Source organism: Falco naumanni, chromosome 1 (assembly GCF_017639655.2).
Source record: "Falco naumanni isolate bFalNau1 chromosome 1, bFalNau1.pat, whole genome shotgun sequence".
NCBI lineage: Eukaryota > Metazoa > Chordata > Aves > Falconiformes > Falconidae > Falco > Falco naumanni.
This window is the reverse complement of record NC_054054.1, coordinates 1,105,466-1,125,006: the sequence shown is the minus strand read 5'-3', so window position 1 is coordinate 1,125,006 and position 19,541 is coordinate 1,105,466. Positions and strand designations below refer to the sequence as shown.

At 38.1% G+C, this 19,541-nt stretch overlaps 1 protein-coding gene across 4 annotated transcripts in view; it reads left to right on the top strand.

Annotated features, from left to right (window-relative positions):
* The window catches only part of VEGFC (vascular endothelial growth factor C), an 87,000-nt gene that overhangs the window by 53,622 nt on the left and 13,837 nt on the right, over positions 1–19,541 (top strand). For all 4 annotated transcript variants that reach the window (XR_005828618.1, XR_005828609.1, XM_040599100.1 and 1 more), the window contains exons 2-4: positions 4,771–4,984; positions 6,958–7,148; positions 17,845–17,996. Coding sequence is in view for 2 of the 4 variants with exons in the window: in XM_040599100.1 (XP_040455034.1) it covers positions 4,771–4,984; positions 6,958–7,148; positions 17,845–17,996 (557 nt within the window). In the remaining 2 variants the exon portion in view is untranslated. The remainder of the gene's footprint in view (positions 1–4,770; positions 4,985–6,957; positions 7,149–17,844; positions 17,997–19,541) is intronic.

The following is a 19,541-nucleotide window of genomic DNA, read 5'->3' as shown; positions in this document are numbered from 1 at the left end:
ATAGCACTGAAATACAGGAAAATTGCAATAAAATGTTATGCAAGTGAAGTGTTTATACATAACTCATCTTTTGCAAGCAAATAGAAATAACTGCAAACTGTTTCAATGTTCAGATTTAACTCTTTGATTTTTTTAATACATTTTAGTCCATAAATACAGAATATAACCATATTAAAATAGAAAGTTTAAACACAGCATTTTCCAATTACAAATTGTCAACGAAATCCTTGAGAATGAAATGAGCTGACAGCTGTAGTCGGAGCAGATTCGTAAAGTACTGTTATAGCACATTGCACCATCAATTATGTGTCAAGCATGCTGCCAAATAGTAAGTGTTCTGACCTTTGTTATTAATAATGGAGGCAGACACTGGGGACATGTGGAAGACAAATAATGTATATAGATCTGATTTTGTTAATGGATATAGAGCCCATTTGGTATCCTGCCCCTCCCTTTGCAAGCTATAATTTTATGAAAAAAATGGACAAACAAAGTAGTGGAAAGCAGCATTGTCAAAAATATACTCTGATAGGAAAAAAATGTTCCTAAGTTAAATAATAGCAAGAAAGCTCTTGTCATCAAGCTTTACTGCTTTATTTATATATATATTTGTCATTTCCCCTGTTTCTTGGAAAATAACCTGGAAGAAGTGAAATGGAGCAACTTGTCTTTACTGTGTTCTCCATTCATTCTTGTATTTTTAAATTGTTACTTTGCTCAGTATCATCCATCATCTTGTAGAAATTGGCTAGTCAAAGGTCTAGTCAATGTCTTTGTCTAGAATATAGCTTCTAGTGATTTTAGGTGATCATGCAAGACAACACTGATAATAGGTAAAAGTGGCGATAATAGTAGAATAGCCAACGAAAGGACAGAGAGAAACACTGTTTTGTGGTATTACTAAAAAAAAAAAAAAAAGGGCCCAAGACCCAGCAAAGATAAAGACCCAGCAAAGATAATCAAAAATGTGGGGCAGAGAAAACTCCTTCCTCTACAAGCACTGATGGCACTGTTTCCTGCGTCATTCTCGATGCAGAATATAGATCCCAGAATGTCTTGCCAGTAAGACGTTAAATAATTGGGTCAGGATTTCGTGTGGAGCACGCTGCAACTGATTACATGAAAACCAGTGGACTGTTTGCATTAGCAAAAAGCTCACTTTGGTCCTAAAAGTTGTAGAATTTCTCTTATCACAACCTTTGTTAATGTTATATTACTTTCAGACAGTAGAACAATTTTTTAACATTATTTTTTAAACTTAAAATTACATTTAGGAATTGAAACTAATTGCATCTACAGACCCTCTCTAAACTTCACTAATCTGGGCTTGCATAAGATTAATGAAAAATTAGAGCTCCTCTGATTTGTAGTACTTTTTTTAATGTTACTTTATTGGTGTCTTGCCATAAATTCTAAGTATGTGTTGAAGTCTGGGTTTCCGTTGCAAAGCCGTTTTGAGTTTTTAATTTTTTTCAGTTGCCTACACTAAAAGACAGTGCACAACTAAGAAAGAGCAAAGAATTTGGAATAAAAGGTAGGGACTGAGACAGTATATTTCTGTGAAATTAACCAAAATTTGCACGAAGTCAAGAATGTTGCCAGACAACTGTTACTTTTACGGAAGCAGTTGCATTCCTCTCTTAAAAATTTAGAAACTCTTTTTACCAGTCCTTAATGATCTGATGTTTTTACTGTATACAGACACACTCTTCTAATCAACCAGAATTTAAGATTTCATTTGAAGTTCATGTCAACAATAAATGTTGACTGTTGTAGAACCCTCCACCAGCTCCTTACACATGTTTTTAAATAGTCTGATAGAGATGAAGAATTTGCTGCAGTTAAAAAAATACAGACTTACAATGAATATACCAAGAGGAGATCGCTGAACTTGTGTCAAGGTAATACTGGTAACTTACTGGAAAAATCAACATATTTTTTTCTATTCCTTTTTTTTTCCTAACTCTGGGCACTGTGTGTACTTTATTTACTATACATGTATGGATTTCTTTCTCCATTTCTTGCTGAATTGGAAGAGGGGAGAGAACAAAAGCCCTCTAATGGTCAAGTTGGTTGTCCACAGTGTATTTGTAAATTTGAGTTGAAGCCATCTTTATAAGCAAATGGTTTTCTTAAACTAAGCACAAAATAATTCAGATGCAATAATGATTTGGATTTTTAATAAAACTGGTTTTATATATCTGCTCCAGAAATTGTTTTCCTTTAGTTCCTGTTAAGTGAGCACTTTGTGTTGTAGGCACATGGCACTCCGGCTCATGGAATAGCCAGGAAGAAATGCAGTTGAAAACATTAATTTATTAAATTTTATACAATACTTTGTTAAAGCCACTAATTTCTTCATGTTTTGACTTTTGTTCATACATGCTTTATACATGTGTACCGAATTTTCTGTCCAGATGGAGAGACATATATACCCTGATCAAAGAGGCTGTCATCAACACACCTTATTTCTAACAAATATAACCTCTTTCCAACTGCATACCCCTGGCTTCTTATCAGCTAGGTAATTTTGAGTTTCAGTACTTATTTTTCTGATGATCTAGGCCTGTGCCTTGAATATCTGAAACAGCAATAGCCAACATTTTGTCTACAGTGGCTGCACAGGCTTTTAAGGGATTCATCAAAGGCTGGTGAACCTTTGGTTGGATTCTTTTCCCGTATAACCCCCGTGAACTGCTAGAACCTCTTGGGATCAGTTACTAGATGACGTAGTTTCCATTCTTGAGGCTTTTACCTAATGGACTGGTGTCCAGCCTCGTGACAGGCTATGCGTGTTGCCTCCGTGCGGTGACCTCCCGTGCCAGGTGTATTCCCATCGCGTGGCAGGCATGCACCCGCGACGCTGGCGTTTACGGCACTGCTGCCCTGAGCTGTTCCCCGTTAATTAAGGGGCGTGTGCTGCAGCACCCTCAGGAAAACTGTCTGGCAGGAATCAGGTTTCTCAAACCCTGCTCTTTTCACCCCTCGGGGGAGACAGACGCGAGGAGGCAGCGGCCTAGGGGTTCGTTCGGCTTGGCTTTTCGTCCGTGACCTGCTGGTTGGGAACCTGTGTGGTGTCCTGCGAGGAGACCAGGGGTGGTGGGGAGCGAGATAAGCCTCGTGATGCCAACGAATTTGAAGGCAAGGCCCCAATACTGCTTGCTGGGTGGCTTGGGTTGGAGATGACCCTTTCTATGGAGGTAAGGAAGGAGATGAAGTCCTGAATGAGCGCGTGTCTGAGGCTGATCGTTTGATGAATGAAGTCTCCGAGCACAGAGTGGTCTGTTACTGTAGTAGTAGTGAAAACATTGTTGATTAACTTCGTAATGCCTTGACATGTAAAGTGGTGTTGAAATCTGTGTGAATTGCCTTCTGTATTTCGCTGTATTTACGGAAACGGGTTCTGTGAATCTGCCTGACCCCGCGGCATTTCTCTGTAAGTGACACCTGCCTTAGGAGGAGGGGGATCCGACAGCACGTGCCGTTGTGTGCCCTTCTCGTGGTTTGTGAGACAAGGCGCGCCTGCGAGTCAGCCGAGCTCGCTCAGAACGGGGGCTTTGCTTGCGTAACGTTCAAAATCACTGAACTGAAATAGCTTCTTTTTTTGTTAGTAGCGGCGTTTGACAAGAACTCCTAAATTTCAATTACTATAGTTTCAGATCTCTGGTTGTAGATGCTCTTTACACTGTTGCAGCCTGGTGTTTCTTGGATGAGAGCAGTGGTTCTGTAGTAAACTGTACAGAGTCTGCAGCCTTTTGCTACACACTTTGTAAAAAGCGTACCTCTGTATTTCGTGTCTCACACTGCCATCTAAGGGCCGTGTAGGCTGAGAAGGTGGCTGAAGGGTCTTCAGGACTTTGCTTCTTGCTGCCCTTCCCTTTGAGAAGTCAGCAATTCATGGATGAGAGGGGTGGGCAGGAATAACGGCAAGCCTTTGCAAGGTGATGTTTCGTCTGAAAGGATAGAGGAATCTTGCAGGTGAGTGAGAAATTGGAATGTAAATTGGAGCCGTAGTCTTTTAGGAAAATGCAATGAGTTTGTGTAAAAGCCAGCAAATGAGAAAGGGAGATTACAGGATCTGAGGCTGCTCTTGGGACAAGGAGGTAGTGCTTAGAGCCCTGAAGGGTTTCAGTTGAAACTCTCAGCAGTGAGGGGGTGGGCAGTTCAGATTCCTAAAGGTACCAAAGTGCTTGACTCCTACTGGTTCAAGGATTAGTGGTCTTTAATAGAATTTGTTTATTAAGATTTTACCTAAAAAGACACAAAGTAACATGAATTATTTTCCTCTTTTTTTTCTAATGTAACATGTTTTGAATTTCTGGGTGTTCTGATTTTCCTGGACTAAGGGAAACAGGGAAAAATCTGGTGTTACTTTACAAGTATGTGACATGTAACATGATCATCATTTAAATATTTTGGTGTTTAAGCAATGAGAATTTTATCATGAAAACTTTTATTTCCAGGATAAAAACACATTATTTTTTTTTTTTTTTAATCTGCAAACTCTACTTGTATAGGCTTAATTCTATAGCTCCTTTCTCGCTGAGATGTTTTGAACTACAAGTACGGTGAAGAGTTAGTGGCAGAAGCAAAACATTTCAGTATTTGTCAACATAGTACTGTTGGCACGGACCTACAGAAGCGGTTTTTCTAATGAGGACCCCTTCGAGTACAACTTCATTTTACACTGTATGCATTGTTTTTCAGGCTAGTTTCCAGCAAACTTTGTGTAATAGAGAAAGTAATTAATCTTGCATGTTACTTTGACAGGCTCATGCAAGCAAAGACCTGGAAGAGCAGTTGCGGTCTGTGTCCAGTGTGGATGAACTCATGACGGTACTTTACCCAGAATACTGGAAAATGTTCAAATGTCAGTTGAGGAAAGGAGGTTGGCAACACAACAGGGGACACTCCAGCTTTGACACAAGATCAGATGATTCCCTGAAATTTGCTGCAGCACACTATAATGCAGAGATCCTGAAAAGTAAGTACAGGACGCAAAACACATTCTAACACGCAATGAATCAAAATCTGAAGGCTTCTCAGTTGTGTCAAAAATATTTTAAAACCTAAGCATTGTCAGGAAACCAACCTCTGCAGTTTGATTTGATGCCATGTCTATAATCTAAAATACTTGAAAATCAGCCTTCCCTAATGAAATAAATTGCTCTGCAGACATATTTTTGGTACATCCGTTGTAAGAGAGGTGCTTCTACAGACTGCTTCTCGGCTCAATGGGTAGAGGAAGTTAAGTGTTTGTCTTCAGGTATAAGCAATCTTGCTTTGCAGAGGCTGTAACAATTTTGAGAAAGGAAAGAGGGCACTGACAGTTGGATTCATGGAACTGTTTCTGCTTGTTTTCTGCAATCACGTCACGGCTGGTAGTGCCTTCTTCTCTCATGCATTATTGCTTTAGGATGCTAAAGAATCCACCTGTAGCTTTTTCCTGTAACATGAGCACAGTTGTCACGTTGTTATGCTCAAACCAGAAAAAAACCAGCTTTCAGACAAATATGTCAATACCCTTTAGTGATTTAGATGGCCTAGATAAAAATATATTAGCTTACAGTTTAAGCAAGTGCTTGCAGGCAAACACAGGATTTATAGCAGGAGGTGTGTTTTTTTGACATGATATTGGAAATCATGTATTTTAATGGAGACATTAAGGTACACGTGAGGAGAAATTTCCATTTTTGCTGAATAGCCTAACAAAAACTGTTGCCAAGAGAGAATGAAGAGGCCTTTATTGTATAGCTGCAAGTTCCACGGCTGTTTAGTGTAAGGTTGTATCTGGTAAAAGTCTGTATAACATGGTGTAAAATGTTTGCCCAAATTTGCATAGGTAACCTGGGCAGGGCACAAATATTGCCTTTCAGATTAATTTCTATGGTGTATAGAACAGATAATAATAATCTTTTGCTTTGAATTATACTCTTTGAGTTTAAAAAGTAAACGTGTTCAAATTAATTTCACGTTAAGTGTGTAAGTATAGAATTTAATGTTTCTAATATATAGTATCCAAGTGAAGTGCTGTGTGGGACCAGCTATGCTTACCTGGGGGAGATGTGCAGTACTTCAGGCTTCACTCATGGTGAGACTCACCCCAGCCATAGGGGTAGGAGGGACATGTACAGCTGTATCTGCTGGCCAGCAGGTTGAGGGAGGTGATTCTGCCCCTTTGCTCGGCTCTGGTGGGACCCCACCTGGAGCGCTGTGTCCAGCTCTGGAGCCCTCAGCACAGGAAAGACATGGACCTGTTGGAGTGGGTCCAGAGGAGGCCCCAAAAGTGATCAGAGGGGTGGAGCACCTGTCCTGTGAGGAACGGCCAAGAGAGTTGGGGTTGTTCAGCCTGGAGAAGGGAAGGCTCTGGAGAAACTCTATTGCAGCCTTTCAGTACTTAGAGGGGACTTATGAGAAAGATGGGGACAAACTTCTTAGTAGGAACTTGTGATAGGACAAGGGATAATAAAGAAGAGAATTTTCATAATGAGGGTGGTGAAACACCGGAACATGTGGCCCAGAGAGGTGGCAGGTGCCCCGTCCCTGGAAACATTCAAGGTTGGGTTGGATGGGGCTCCAAGCAACCTGATCTAGTTGAAGGTGTCCCTGCGTATTGCAGGGGGGTTGGACTAGATGGCCTTTAAAAGTTTCTTCCAATCCAAACTATTCTATAATTCCATGATTCTATGTCATATGATCTACCCAATCTTGTTAGGTTCCCCTTGTAGCTCTGCTGTGACTTTCCTTCTGCTCTATGATAATATGCCGCATACCTATGAAGAAGAAAAATTAATTAGAAGTTAACATAGAGAGATGTGTACTGAATAAAAGGTGTGACTAGCAATTACATTTTCGGTTCTAAATAAAAAAAAAAAAAAATCCTACTAATTTACTGCAGGAAAGTATTGTTTTTAAACAGTTACTTTATAACACATGAAATTCCCTGTAACTTGGCAGGTATTGATACTGAATGGAGAAAAACTCAGTGCATGCCACGTGAAGTGTGTGTGGATGTGGGAAAAGAGTTTGGAGCAACTACAAACACCTTCTTTAAACCCCCATGTGTATCCATCTACAGATGTGGAGGTTGCTGCAATAGCGAAGGACTCCAGTGTATGAATGTCAGCACAAATTACATCAGCAAGACAGTAAGTTCTCACTCTTACTACAGTCCAAGTGCTCCTTGCAAATCCATTTGTGATCGTGCATATTTTAAACCTTCTTACTTACTACACGGAAGGAAAAGAATCAATTCCAGAATACATAGGAAAAACAGCTGAAGAGACTGCTGCCCAGAAGAAAGTGTTCTCTTTTCCCCCAAATATATTCTCTTCTCTCCTCTCCCTCTCCTCTCCCTCTCCTCTCCCTCTCGGGGGGTGGGGGGTGGGGTGGGGAGCAGGGGAATAAAAAAATTATGATGCCTTGTTCTCAGTTTTGAGATTATCCATGAAACATAATTCTGTCCTTTTTTTTTTACATCTACCATTTGCCTGCTGTATGAGGCAAGCAATCTGGAAAACTAACCTTTAATTTTATTAGTGAAGACTGCTTTAGGACGTGTGCAGACACAATGCATGTTGCAAATAAACCTTTTAGGAACCCAAATTTACTATATTAAGAGATATTAGTGTAACATACCCGTTCTTTTTGTTTTAGTGCACCTTCCTCAGGTATATGCGCAGATTTTATTCTTCAAGTTCAGGGCTAGTGATCAGGTAGGAGTGTGCAGAGATTAAGCATTGAGCCTGTGGGCTGCCTTTAAAGGATGAGCATACATGCGTTATTCTGTTTCAAGTAGCTATCACAGTTATCACAGTTATCTTAAAACAACATTTCTCTGAAAAATCACATAAAAATAATCATGCTTCAGAATGTTTGCTAGGATAGTTTGCTTTTGTTACAGTATTTGGTAGGAGTTTTGTTGGTCGTGGGCCTTTTACCTCATCTTTCTGATACTTTGATGAAAACTAATTTTAGTGTAAATCTTGCTTCCTTTTTCAACTAGATTCATCGAGCTGAAGATGCAGTACATATTAATAAGGAAGATACACAACTGCATAGCTAACTAGGAGACTGTAGCCCCTGGAAATGTCACTACTTTATTGCAAAACTTCTTAGGGCTCTGAGCCTTCTTGAGGCCAAAAGGGGAACATAAAAAAAACAGCTTTTTTTTATATAAAATAATTTTTTTGTCCTCATTTCTCACCAAATCTGTCTGTCTGAAGTGGCGTATTCTAGCAAGAATTTTCAATCCTAAATTTAAGCTAGTGGTAGACAGCCACACAAAGCAGGAATAATGCTAACTCAAAATAGCTTGAACAAGGAAAACTACAACGCTGATTTCGTTCAGGCCCATAGCTATTCCCACAGACAGCTGTCCTAATTCCATTTGCTTGAAAGATGCAAATATAATTTTCATGTTATAAACCAAGAAATAGGACTTCTTTTTTTTTTTTTTTTTTCATGGATTTATGAAGTTCAGCTTATTGGAATGATCTAGTTACAGAGAGAGTTGTTCCACTTAGCACAGATTTCCTGGTCTTTGAGCACCTTATCAGTTTGGGGTAAATAATCCCTTTCTATTCATCTTTCTGTTCTTATCTATTGAGTGAAGTAATTTATTTTTGCTAGTAGGAAATGTTTAGTGCTGAGTTTCTTTTTTAAGTTCTTGATGTCATTGGTGATTATATGATATGGAAGTAGTTAAAGATTTGAGAGATTCTGAAAAAGAAAATGTTAAAGGACTTGTCAGAAAGAAGAAAGAGGCAACAACATTGTTTTGTTTTCTTACCTATACTGTAAAAGCAAGCAATTTAATCTCTGAGTTTTCTGTCTTGCTTCTGCTTTCCAGTTTTATCTGGTCCTTGACAGAATGCAGTTTTAAAAAACCCCTTAATAAAGGAAGAGAGCTATAGCTATATCTCTTCATCTGTCATCATCTCAAATCTTTTTAAAGTTATGTGACCACAGCTTACCCTATATCAGATGAGAATTAGGAAGAAAAAAGTATTGGATTCAAGACCCTTCTGTGGAATTCAGGTACCCTACACACCTATTTTCACTACTGTTTTCCTTTTGTTTCCTGAATGAAATCAGAACAAATGGTTAGTAACCAGGCATCTTCTGTTTTTTCATCTCACCATTTTTGTAGTTTTGTTTTTGGTGCGTAAATTCCAAAAGATAACTTCATGCTGTTCAGCCTGCAGAAGAAGTCTTAATGGGAAATTAACTTTTCAGCTGGAGGTCTTACTGTGAGGGCAAGCTCTAGCATCGGTTCCAGACATTAAAGAAAGTTGATATCAGCTTTCATCAAAATTAATCAAAAAGAAAAGAGCTAAGCATAGTAATTATTTTTATGGGGAGCAAATAATTGATCGCCAGGAGAATGGACTAGGTCAGATGTTCCCAGATTGGCTTGTGGAACACTGTGGTGGTTCAGAGAGAGGTCAATAGTTCTGTAGTTCGGGCTGTGTTCCCCCTTTCTAGCCACTTTATTAAGAGAAAAACAGAAAAGTATCCCGCTTTGCTTTTAATGCCATTTTTTCCACAAAGATCATTCCAGTAGTTGCTAAGGGGTGTTTATACATGATGAGGACATGAGACCATTTCTTAATTAAGCTATAGTACGAGGTTTGAGAACCCCCTAGGCTAATTCATAAAATGCAGTAGATCTTTTTCTTCCTTTACCTGTGACACTGCAATAGCCCAACTTTGCAGGTGGCGGCTTGTTTAAGGTCTGTGGGGAAGGTGGTTGGTTGGTTTTTCGTTTCGTGGTGTGGTTGTGTTGTTTATTTCTCTAATTGTTATTAATCAAACAACTGTTCTTTTTCACATGGCACAGCTAGTTCAACAGCAGTTGAAAAGGTTTGGACCTACCTGGTGCAACAACAGCCTGTCCCTCAGCTGTACATTTTTTATGCCGCACCTATAGGTACTTGCGTATAGGTTGAAGGGCAGCAGTGAGCGGATGTCAAAGAGCCAGCTCATTCCAGTCTTCCTCTTGGCTGGCAGGGTGGACAGTTTTTTGGCTTCTTTCAGATCATTTGATAGAAAGGTCCTAAATCTTCTTGTTTCATGGTCACAGTAAAAGTCCCTCAAGGGAAAACATCTTTCCAAACGGTTTCAAATTAGATGTAGGGGAGCTTTTCTCACAGGAAAGAAGTTAACAGCTTAAAATTGCTTGCCATATTTGAGATGTACATGGTGTTCCTTTACACAGTTTGGAGATGCATATGTCATAAGAATTTTCAGTTGTTTTGAACTTTACCACTTATGCCTTTTCCCATGCATTTTTCTGTTAGGCTGATGATTGTAATGATATAGTAAGTACTATTAATAGTGGGAGATACAGCAGTATAATTTCCAAATGTTTTTTATTAGAATTTCTGGGAGGAATAAAGTGATTCGAATATAAAAAGATAAAATAAGGAACCCGAGCATATCAAACAGATATGAAATGTATTATATCACGTAAGTTACCTGTTGTTGTATCACACATAAGCCTTGAAATACTGTTTTTTAAAAAAAGTTAGTGAAATAAATAACGATTGTGTACCATTTTTCTGATAGCTTCTGTTCATTCTTTCCAGTCTTGTATCCTTAGCTTAAAAATCTCTCTAGATACATTGTGCTTTGTTACACTGGTTATACTTGGCCAGCCTTACTGACACTTTAGGCAGTGCAAAGATCACAAGTGATGGAAACCGAGAGTCAACCAGTTTAAGGGAAACTTGCCAAAATAAACCACAGTCTATCGGACAAACATAGAGTAGTTCCTGTAAATCTGGGGGGAAAATCATACATAAATCCTATATTTGAAAAGTTTCTAGAATGATAAGCTTCCCTTGTCTGATACGAAAGTAACTGTTTTGATTATTTTATATTTTGGAAGTCATTGATCATCATAGTAATTGTATTTGTGCTGATACAATGGATATTGGTGCATATGACAATAGTGCTGAACAATTTATTTTAGCTGCTGAAGCAAAGAAATACTAAGTATAAAAATCAACAGTTCTTCTGGAAAGTATGGTATGAAGTCCTTCTAGTCTGAAGAAGGAGTTATCAATGCAGTGAATCAACAATACATGCCTTTCTAAGGATCATTGAGGAGGAATATATGAGAATATTTTTTTTCCGGAATTCCGATAGCAGTTTTGGTCAAGCATGCAGAGATTCCTGTCTGCTGTTAGATATAATTTTTTAAAAAATTAATATTAAAGTCATGGTGAGCTCTAGGTCACGGACCAGACTCTGGTCCCACCCTCATTTCAGTTCTCCCCCGCGGCTCTAAAAGTGGCCGACAGAAGAGCGTGGCCCGTTCGGGAACTGAAAAGAAGCCGCTACAGGGCTGTTGTGGGATGGAGCACACAGGTCTGCCCTGGAAGCTCTTGCAAGGACGACTGAAGAAATAACAAGGATGGGAAGAAGGGGGACTGGTGCACTTGGCTTCATAGTAATTGCAGGTTTTGGAGTGCCAAAGGCCAGGTCTGGTTAGGGAGAACAATTCAGAGACACCTTTGCCCGGTGTACTCTTGCTGTGCTTCTCACTTGAGGAGTAAAGAGCATATGCACCCATCTTCAAGGATTTAAAAAAATGACGTGTAAAAGAATGAAAATTCAGGGGAAAAAATTGTTTGTAGTTGCACACAGGATTGTAAAAGTGATCTAATTATTCACTTAACTTTGTATTAGTCTGAAAAGTTCTTTAATTATTTACCTGTCTCTACTGGAAGGCAGAAAATAGAAGTATATGAAGCTGACGTTCAGGTCAGCTGACCATAGGATATGCTGCCTTTTAATTTTGTCTGGTGCAGTGGAATGAAAGTAAGGTATTAAGCCTAGAATATACCTTACTACAGATAGTGTAATCCAAATGTATGAAGAAAAATGACCTTCCTTCATTTTTGAAAATGAACATTTCAAGTTATGCTAGGTTGAAAGACAGTTATCAAGTCATCTTGGTAATTGTCAATGGGAACTACAGAAAATACATATCCTCAAATAATAATAACAAAAGATGTCTTGCAACCAAAGTTCTTTTTTAAAATCCATATAGTACCAATTACTGTCAGAGTTTTAGCACAGTTTCTATTTAAGTCATTTACTATACATTTCTCTAGAGCTTTTTCATGACAGAGAAGAATGGGGAAAAAACCATTTATAGTCACGCATAATCTTGTTCCACGGTAAACAACTCTAGCTTAAGTAGCCTAATATTAAGATTATCCATCATACTCCGTTATAAACTGTATTGGCATCCTTAGCCTAACTTCGCTATTCTTTAACAATAGAGGTTGACATTTTTCTGCCAGATGTGCTGGGTTTGCTTTTAGTTTTTTGCTTCAAAACCTCAGCAAAAGTGGTGGTTCTGCTTTTTCTTAGACCGGAGTAAGAAAAAGTGCATATGGCTTTATCAGTAAAAACAAAAAATGATGGGTTTTTTTAATCTAAAAAAATGTTCATGTTTCCTTGTTTTAGGTAAAGGATACGAGATTTGTTTGCTTGTATTAGGAATGTGTGTTTCGTTGTCTTTGAGACAATCTGCATACATTTAAGTGTTAAAAAAAAAGAAAAAAGAAAGAGCTAGGAGGCAAATGGAATTGTTAGGAGACTTGGCTTTCTTCGTAACTAGAACACTTTATAACCTGGAGCTGAACAAAAAATCTGATGCAGTTTCAGATCTAGGAACCTAAATCCCATCATCTAGGGAGAATCTGTCATTGGTAGACCCACCTTTTGTTGGGAAGGAATGAACCTGGTTGATCCAAAAGCAGCTGAGCCAAGATATATGTGTGCCAGAACACTAAAAATTATGCTAAGGAACCCAAAAAGAGGGAAGGGAAATCAAGCTTCATGGGCTGGCTGAAAGGGAAATTTTAGGTGGGCTGAAATGAGAGGAGGTTGGCACAGAGGTGAAGACCTTAGGACACAAGGGCTGAGCACAGTACTTTGAAGAGAAATATTAGAAAATACAAGAAAGACTGGAAGACCTGCCATGAGGCTTTCAGTGACAAAACAGCCTTGGACTTGGCTGAATGGCATGTATTCGGTTCTTGTGAAATTCGTTAACTACGTATGGTTTTCAACTGTTCTTCAGTTATGTAGAGCTTCCATTAGTATGTGTTACACACTAAGATTAACAGTATGTTATTGATACATGTTTATGATACTAGCTTCTGTGGAAGAGGTCAGAGCTTTGACTGCGATTTTGTGTGATTTAATTTGTTTTGTTTTGTTGTATGGAATGCTCCATAGCTGTGCTATCGCATACTGCTTCAGTGGGTATTTTCCACTGCTTTCTTGACAATGCGGCGTTAGTAGCACAAACGTGCAAGACAACATGGGCAAGTTGAGTCTAATATTTTTCTTTTAACTTGTATTTGCATCCAACTCTAGCAATACTTACGGAATGTACTTTGATTTGCTGTTTAATGTGCTATAATTATAATTTTTTTTTCTGAAAACTGCAAGCAATAAATGCTTTGAAAACACTGCTGTAATCGCTACTGCTGTCAGATCTCATGTTCTAGGGACTGAACCGCATTTTTTGTAGTCTTTAGTCCTAAATGTCTGGGTTTAGGCATTGGTCCCTGAAGAACAGACCTGAAGGATATGTCTTTTACCTATTGCCTGTAGTGTGAATTAATCCAATTTTTACTATGATACGAAGATGGGAAGGAAGAGAAGATTTGGGCCTCTAAGAATACTGTAAAACCAATCCTTTACCAAGTGAGAAGTCAGACAGAAATATAAGCCATCTGATCTCCAAGAAGAGGTACCCATTTGGGCAATATGGGTACCAGCAATAGTAGCCACAACCAGTAGTGTTGCCAGCAAAGAAGGGAGTCAAGAACCAGCCTTATACACTATTGTTACGGTGCATTTCTCGTAGAAATATCCTTTCTAGATATTGGCATTTGGCTGTGACGTGTTGCCCAGCATGCCCTGTAGTGACAATAGATGTTGAACTTATTGTTCTGGTGGATGAAGATGAGAAAGAAATAAATTAGAGATGTTAGCAAAACCAGAAAGCATTACACAATGTCCGATCTTACCTAATTTGAAGTGATTTATTAAGATGGTAATTCAAACCCAGCTTATGTATATTGAGAGTTTACTCACACTTAAGCAGCTTAATTGGATTTAGAGATGCTGCTATCACAGCTGAGAGCAGAATATACATTTTTTTTTAGAGTGGGTCTTCTTTAAAATGCCAGAGATTGTTTAAACTGAATTATTCTGAGTATTAAATGCGTTTTCTGTAACAGACTACTTTTCAAGAATGTATTTCTTGTGAAATCTCTTCTTGATACAGTTTCATTATCAGAAGATAAGAATAAATACCTCATTTTTCAGTATGCATCAGAATATAGTATCCTGATAGCGTTTGCAGAAAAGTGAAGAAAGAACAAATCAGTATTTCCAGCCCCAGTATTTCACATCCATCAGTCCCGTTAATGAAAATAGATCTGGTTTATGTTCTTCAAAATGCTAGTTCGTGTATCATCTTAAGCACTTGCCAAAAGTGAGGACTAGAAGTGTAATACCAAATGTAATATAATACAGTATCTAATATAAATAGTTGTCTTAAGTTTTTTACTTTATATATGAACAGTAGCTGCTATTAGGTGATGTAAAATACATTGCTGTTAAGAGAATTTAGTTGAACAAACTGAAGGAGATTCAGTGAAGTTAAGGAAGCTAGTCTACCTTTACATTGTTTAACTAGGGGTGTTTTGCATTGCACCACTGAAATGTTTATGGGAATAGTTGTTAGCAATACTTACCTCTAAACTGATAACCTTTCATAGTTTAGATGGAAGGATAAATGTAGATTAAGACAATGTTCACCATCATTTCCACTCACAATTGGTATGTCTCAGGTGTTCCAGTGAAATCTCTCTCGGTGCACTCGGGATGCCAAACAGGAGGACAGTTAGCCTGCCAGGGACCTCTTTTAGCTGGTTTGGAATTGTAGCAATAGTCCTACACTGCCGTCTCCAGGAGTCTGGAGTCTGCTGTGCTTTGCAGCGTGACAAACCGATCTCCAAGAACAGAGGAAGAACAGACCATGCCCTTTTTTCTAGTCACCTGAAGTTCAGTCCATGCAAAGAATCATGCGTCTTCAGTTTCAAAGTTTTATCAGTTCTCCCTATAGTGGGTTTTTACTTCACCTTTGGAAAAAGAAGTTCATACTGTGATAAGAAAGCAGAGAGAACAAGATTCTCTTTACATGTGTAGTATTGTAATTAAGTCCATACTCTTTCTTCTGCCTCTCAATTCATAAATGTCTTTTAAGAATCAGTTTTCTTATATTTAGTATAGTAAAGGCTTTTGCATCTGTAGATTCTTAGCTATCCAGATTTTTAGAGGTCCAAACCTGTTGTGCTGTCCTTCTGAAAACACAAATTGTTTAAAAAAAAGGTACTCCCGCATATATAGATGTTTTGTCATTTGATTAAAGATCAGTATTTAAAAAACAGAAGCCCAAAGAACTCAGCATGTATTTTCTCAAATGTGTACTGTATGCAGAAATGAAAGCTATTTTTCATAAACACAGTCCTCTCTGTCTACATCTACACCACCACCTTCATCCTTTCTAATTTCCTCGTTTGTGCATTATAACAAAACCTATGATGGCCTTCACGTAGGTGCCTATTTTTAAAATAAATTAGTAAGTACATAAAGCGACATTACATCAGTATGAGAATTATATCTCTGGGTTATGATTATTGCTCTATTTGGACGAGGCATCTTGGTAGGAATTCCTTTTGTGATTAATTTAAAGGCACTTTTATAATAGATAAGGGTAAATATTGGTTTTGGATGCCAAAAAGGATTGTAAATATAATAAAAAGTTGATCAGAAAGTCTCTTTCCAGAAGTCTGTGTTGAACTTTGTCAAAACCCTGGAGGTATGTCTGGTGAGAAATAGGCATTCATTTTATTGGTACCAAACTTTAAACTAGACGTGGACTTGTGCCCTTATCTTACTAATAACTCAAGACCAAAATTTTAAGAAGTGTTACTTATTTTGCAGCTGGAGCAAGAATCCAAGTGGTAATATGCTTTGGCTGGAAGTCTGTCTAACAAGAGAAGCTCTTCATGGTAGCTCCCTAGAAAGACAGAGTTTTTTCATCAGTATTTAAAAGATGAAGGAAACAATTTTCTGGTTTGGATTTCCTTCTACATAAGTAAATACATACCAGCTTGCATTTCTAGACTCTAGTGGGGGAAAAAAGCACATTTAAAACTAACGGAAGGGATGTGGTGCTTTTGCAGCAAAAATAATAGCATTGTAATCTTCTGTTAACAGAATCTAATACAAATATAATACTTTTGCAGTTTTAGTTCTTGTACGATGACATTCGGAGTGTTAGACTTTTTTAAAGTTGCAGTCACTAAATGATGTCAAAATTTGTTGTGTGAAACAGGTAATACCTATCAGACTTAATGATGCTTTATACAATTCAGGTGTAAGTTCTATGATTCAGGTTTATTAATAGTACAAGCTTTATCGTTGGCTGCACAAGTGCCCTTTTACCTGTGAGTACTTGGTGAATACATCCCATACTGCTGTACCCGCATGCTTGTTAGTACTCAGGCTCTCTTGCATACTTCAATGCCAAGGTACTCTTTTCAGGACATCTTGTAAATGTACTTCATACTCTCAATCATTTAAAATTACCAGTATTTTGATTACATTTGCATGCTGCCTATATGCCATACTATAAAGTTATTGATTATAAAAAATCATTGCAAATAGATCTCAGCTAAAAAAATAAAATCTAGTTATACATTCTCATCAACTGAAACTGGAATAATAACCAATTACCATGTTTTTAAATGCAGTGAAATCCCCAAAAGGTGCAGAAATATATTTGGAAAAGCAACTATGTACCTAAAAGGCAACAGTGCACTATTATCCTATTAAAAATAATATAAAAAAAAAAAAAGAGTTTGTAAGGCTTTGACCTAAAGTATTTGTCCCAACTAATTTTCAGGAGGCTATTGAAATCCGTGTTTCAACAGTGAAACCTTCTTAATTTGATGAAGTAGGTGTCCTGAATTAAATACTGAAATGAGCCTCACTGTTTGTCTGTTATCACATGTTCTCTTTTTCCACAAGGTATCACTGAAGCTGTTCTCTTCCACCAGCTGAACTAATTTCCTGCTAAAATTAGAATTTTATTCATTCACATACATGATTATTTTATTAATAGTGGATATTTCTTAATATCTTGAGAAAAAAATAGTTCAAGATGCATTCTGTTAGGGAAACCATATAATTTGCGTTGATACAAATACTGGAAAATCTAAAATACAGCATGCTACAGTTCAAAACTTGTTCATCCAAAAATGTTTTGATCTAAGTCCAATGTATTGCTGTTTTACACAATGTTTTTGTAATTGTGCAACTGATGTATTAGGCTGTAGCTTACCCCCTTTTAAAATTGTTCTGGTTTTCCAACTTTTTGAAGCACCTTCCAAATATTACGGTTTAGGATTTTTTAAAAGGCTGCCAATTTGAAGTCATTTTGTCTAGAAAAATGTGTTGTTTGTACGTTTTCCTCTTTGAATGTCAAATGTTACAGTAAGCAAACAGGCACGTAACACGGTTTAACACTAAAACATGAATTGCCGTACCACAGCGATTGTACTCATTTTGCACATAACGATTTTTTAGCGGTACAATTGACTATGCCACTGAAGGATGGCAGAGAACAAAAACCTAAAACTGAAATTCCGTATAGGTTTTTTGTATGTCCTTATGTTATTTTTAGTTGCACTGTTGCTGATCTATAAAAACATGCTTTCCTTTCCTTTCCTTTCCCTTTTCTAGTTGTTTGAGATCACAGTGCCTCTCTCTCACGGCCCCAAACCGGTAACCGTCAGCTTTGCCAACCACACGTCCTGCCGATGCATGTCCAAGCTGGATGTTTACAGACAAGTTCATTCTATCATAAGACGTTCCTTGCCAGCAACACAAACTCCGTGAGTATGAGACCTTGTCTTTTCTTTTGCATTATGAGCAAGCCTATATAATTAGATTTAAAACGTTGCTGGAAGCTTTCACAATTAAGATAGGTGAACTACACAGCAGTGGTAGCAGAGTGCATTTTGCAAAGGAGCTAGTACTGTTTTACACGAAGGGAATGTTACTTTAGTAACATTAGCTTTTTACCCAGTGGATTAACTGGGGCTAGCTGATTTTAAAATGAAGAATAATGTTGTTTGTGGGGTTTGTTTCATGGAAAGAGCTGCAATGCAATTGAGGCTTGAAGGGAACATTAAAATCAACTTCTTTATCTGTTCTTGATTACCTTTTTTTTTTAAAAAAAACACTTTTTCAAATAAGGAGTGCACAGCATCTCTGTCTCTTAAATATTTTCCTATTTAAAATGTTGTTGAAAAAAAAGGCCTGGGAATCTTTAACTCCAGATCTTTTTGGAGATCTTCATATGCCAGAAGCGAAAATAAAACAGAATGGGAAGGGGAAATAAAGGATTAATTGACAGTTCACAGAATTAGCATATTGATTTGTTTGGTGATTTTGAATGAGAAAGAAGAAATCTGGCACTGAAGCAACTGTTACTAAAATACTTGAAGAACTCCTTCCCTTCATTTTAGAGGACTGAGTGATGATTTCATTATGTATAAGTATTTAGGAGACAAAACATACGTAATGGACTAACAGTTGCTTCATGGAAGGACCAATAACTGCAAGCTGAACTGGAATCAATTGTAGACATTTTTAATATGGCAAGTGAATAGTGTAAAATGCCCATAAGTGTAAGTTAGGTTGTTTTCTCTCTCTTTTCAGTCAGTTGAAGTCTGGATGTTTTCTGACACGTTCCAACCAAACACAGATTATGTTCTATTTGTATTCTAATTGTTGAATTTGTTCATCAAAACATGAATCATAAACAGTGGATTAGAAAAATATTAGGAAATAAATCTATCAATAGTTAAATAATCGCATAATTAACACATTAGAAAAAAATCAAAAGCCAGAAGTCATTAGTGAAGTCAAATTATGCTCACTGTTGGCAGCTTCTCGGTGCTTCCAGATTAAGAGCAGTTAGAATTATTAGTGCAAGACTTTATTTTAGCCAGGAACCTGTAGTTAGAGGGAAGTAAGCATACAGATACAGGACTTTGACCAGCGCTCACAGGCTGGCTGTGCTGTGAGTAAGGGAATCACGCTTCAAGAAAGGTAAGTGTCCTGGTTTCCACCAGGATAGAATTAACTTTCTTCTCAGTCGCTGGCATGGTGCTGCGTTTTGGATTTAGTATGAGAATGATGTTGACGACACACCGATGGTGGAGTACTGTCCATACAAAGTCAAGGGCGCTTCAGTTTCCCCTGCTCTGCCGGTGAGCGGGGGCACGAGAAGCTGGGAGGGAGCAGAGCAGGGACAGAGCTGGACTTCCCAAAGGGATATTCTAGACCATAGAACGTCACGCTGAGTATGTCACGGGGGGGGGGGGGGGATATCACCGGCTCGGAGGGGCTGAGCGCTGCTCGGGGCTGGCTGG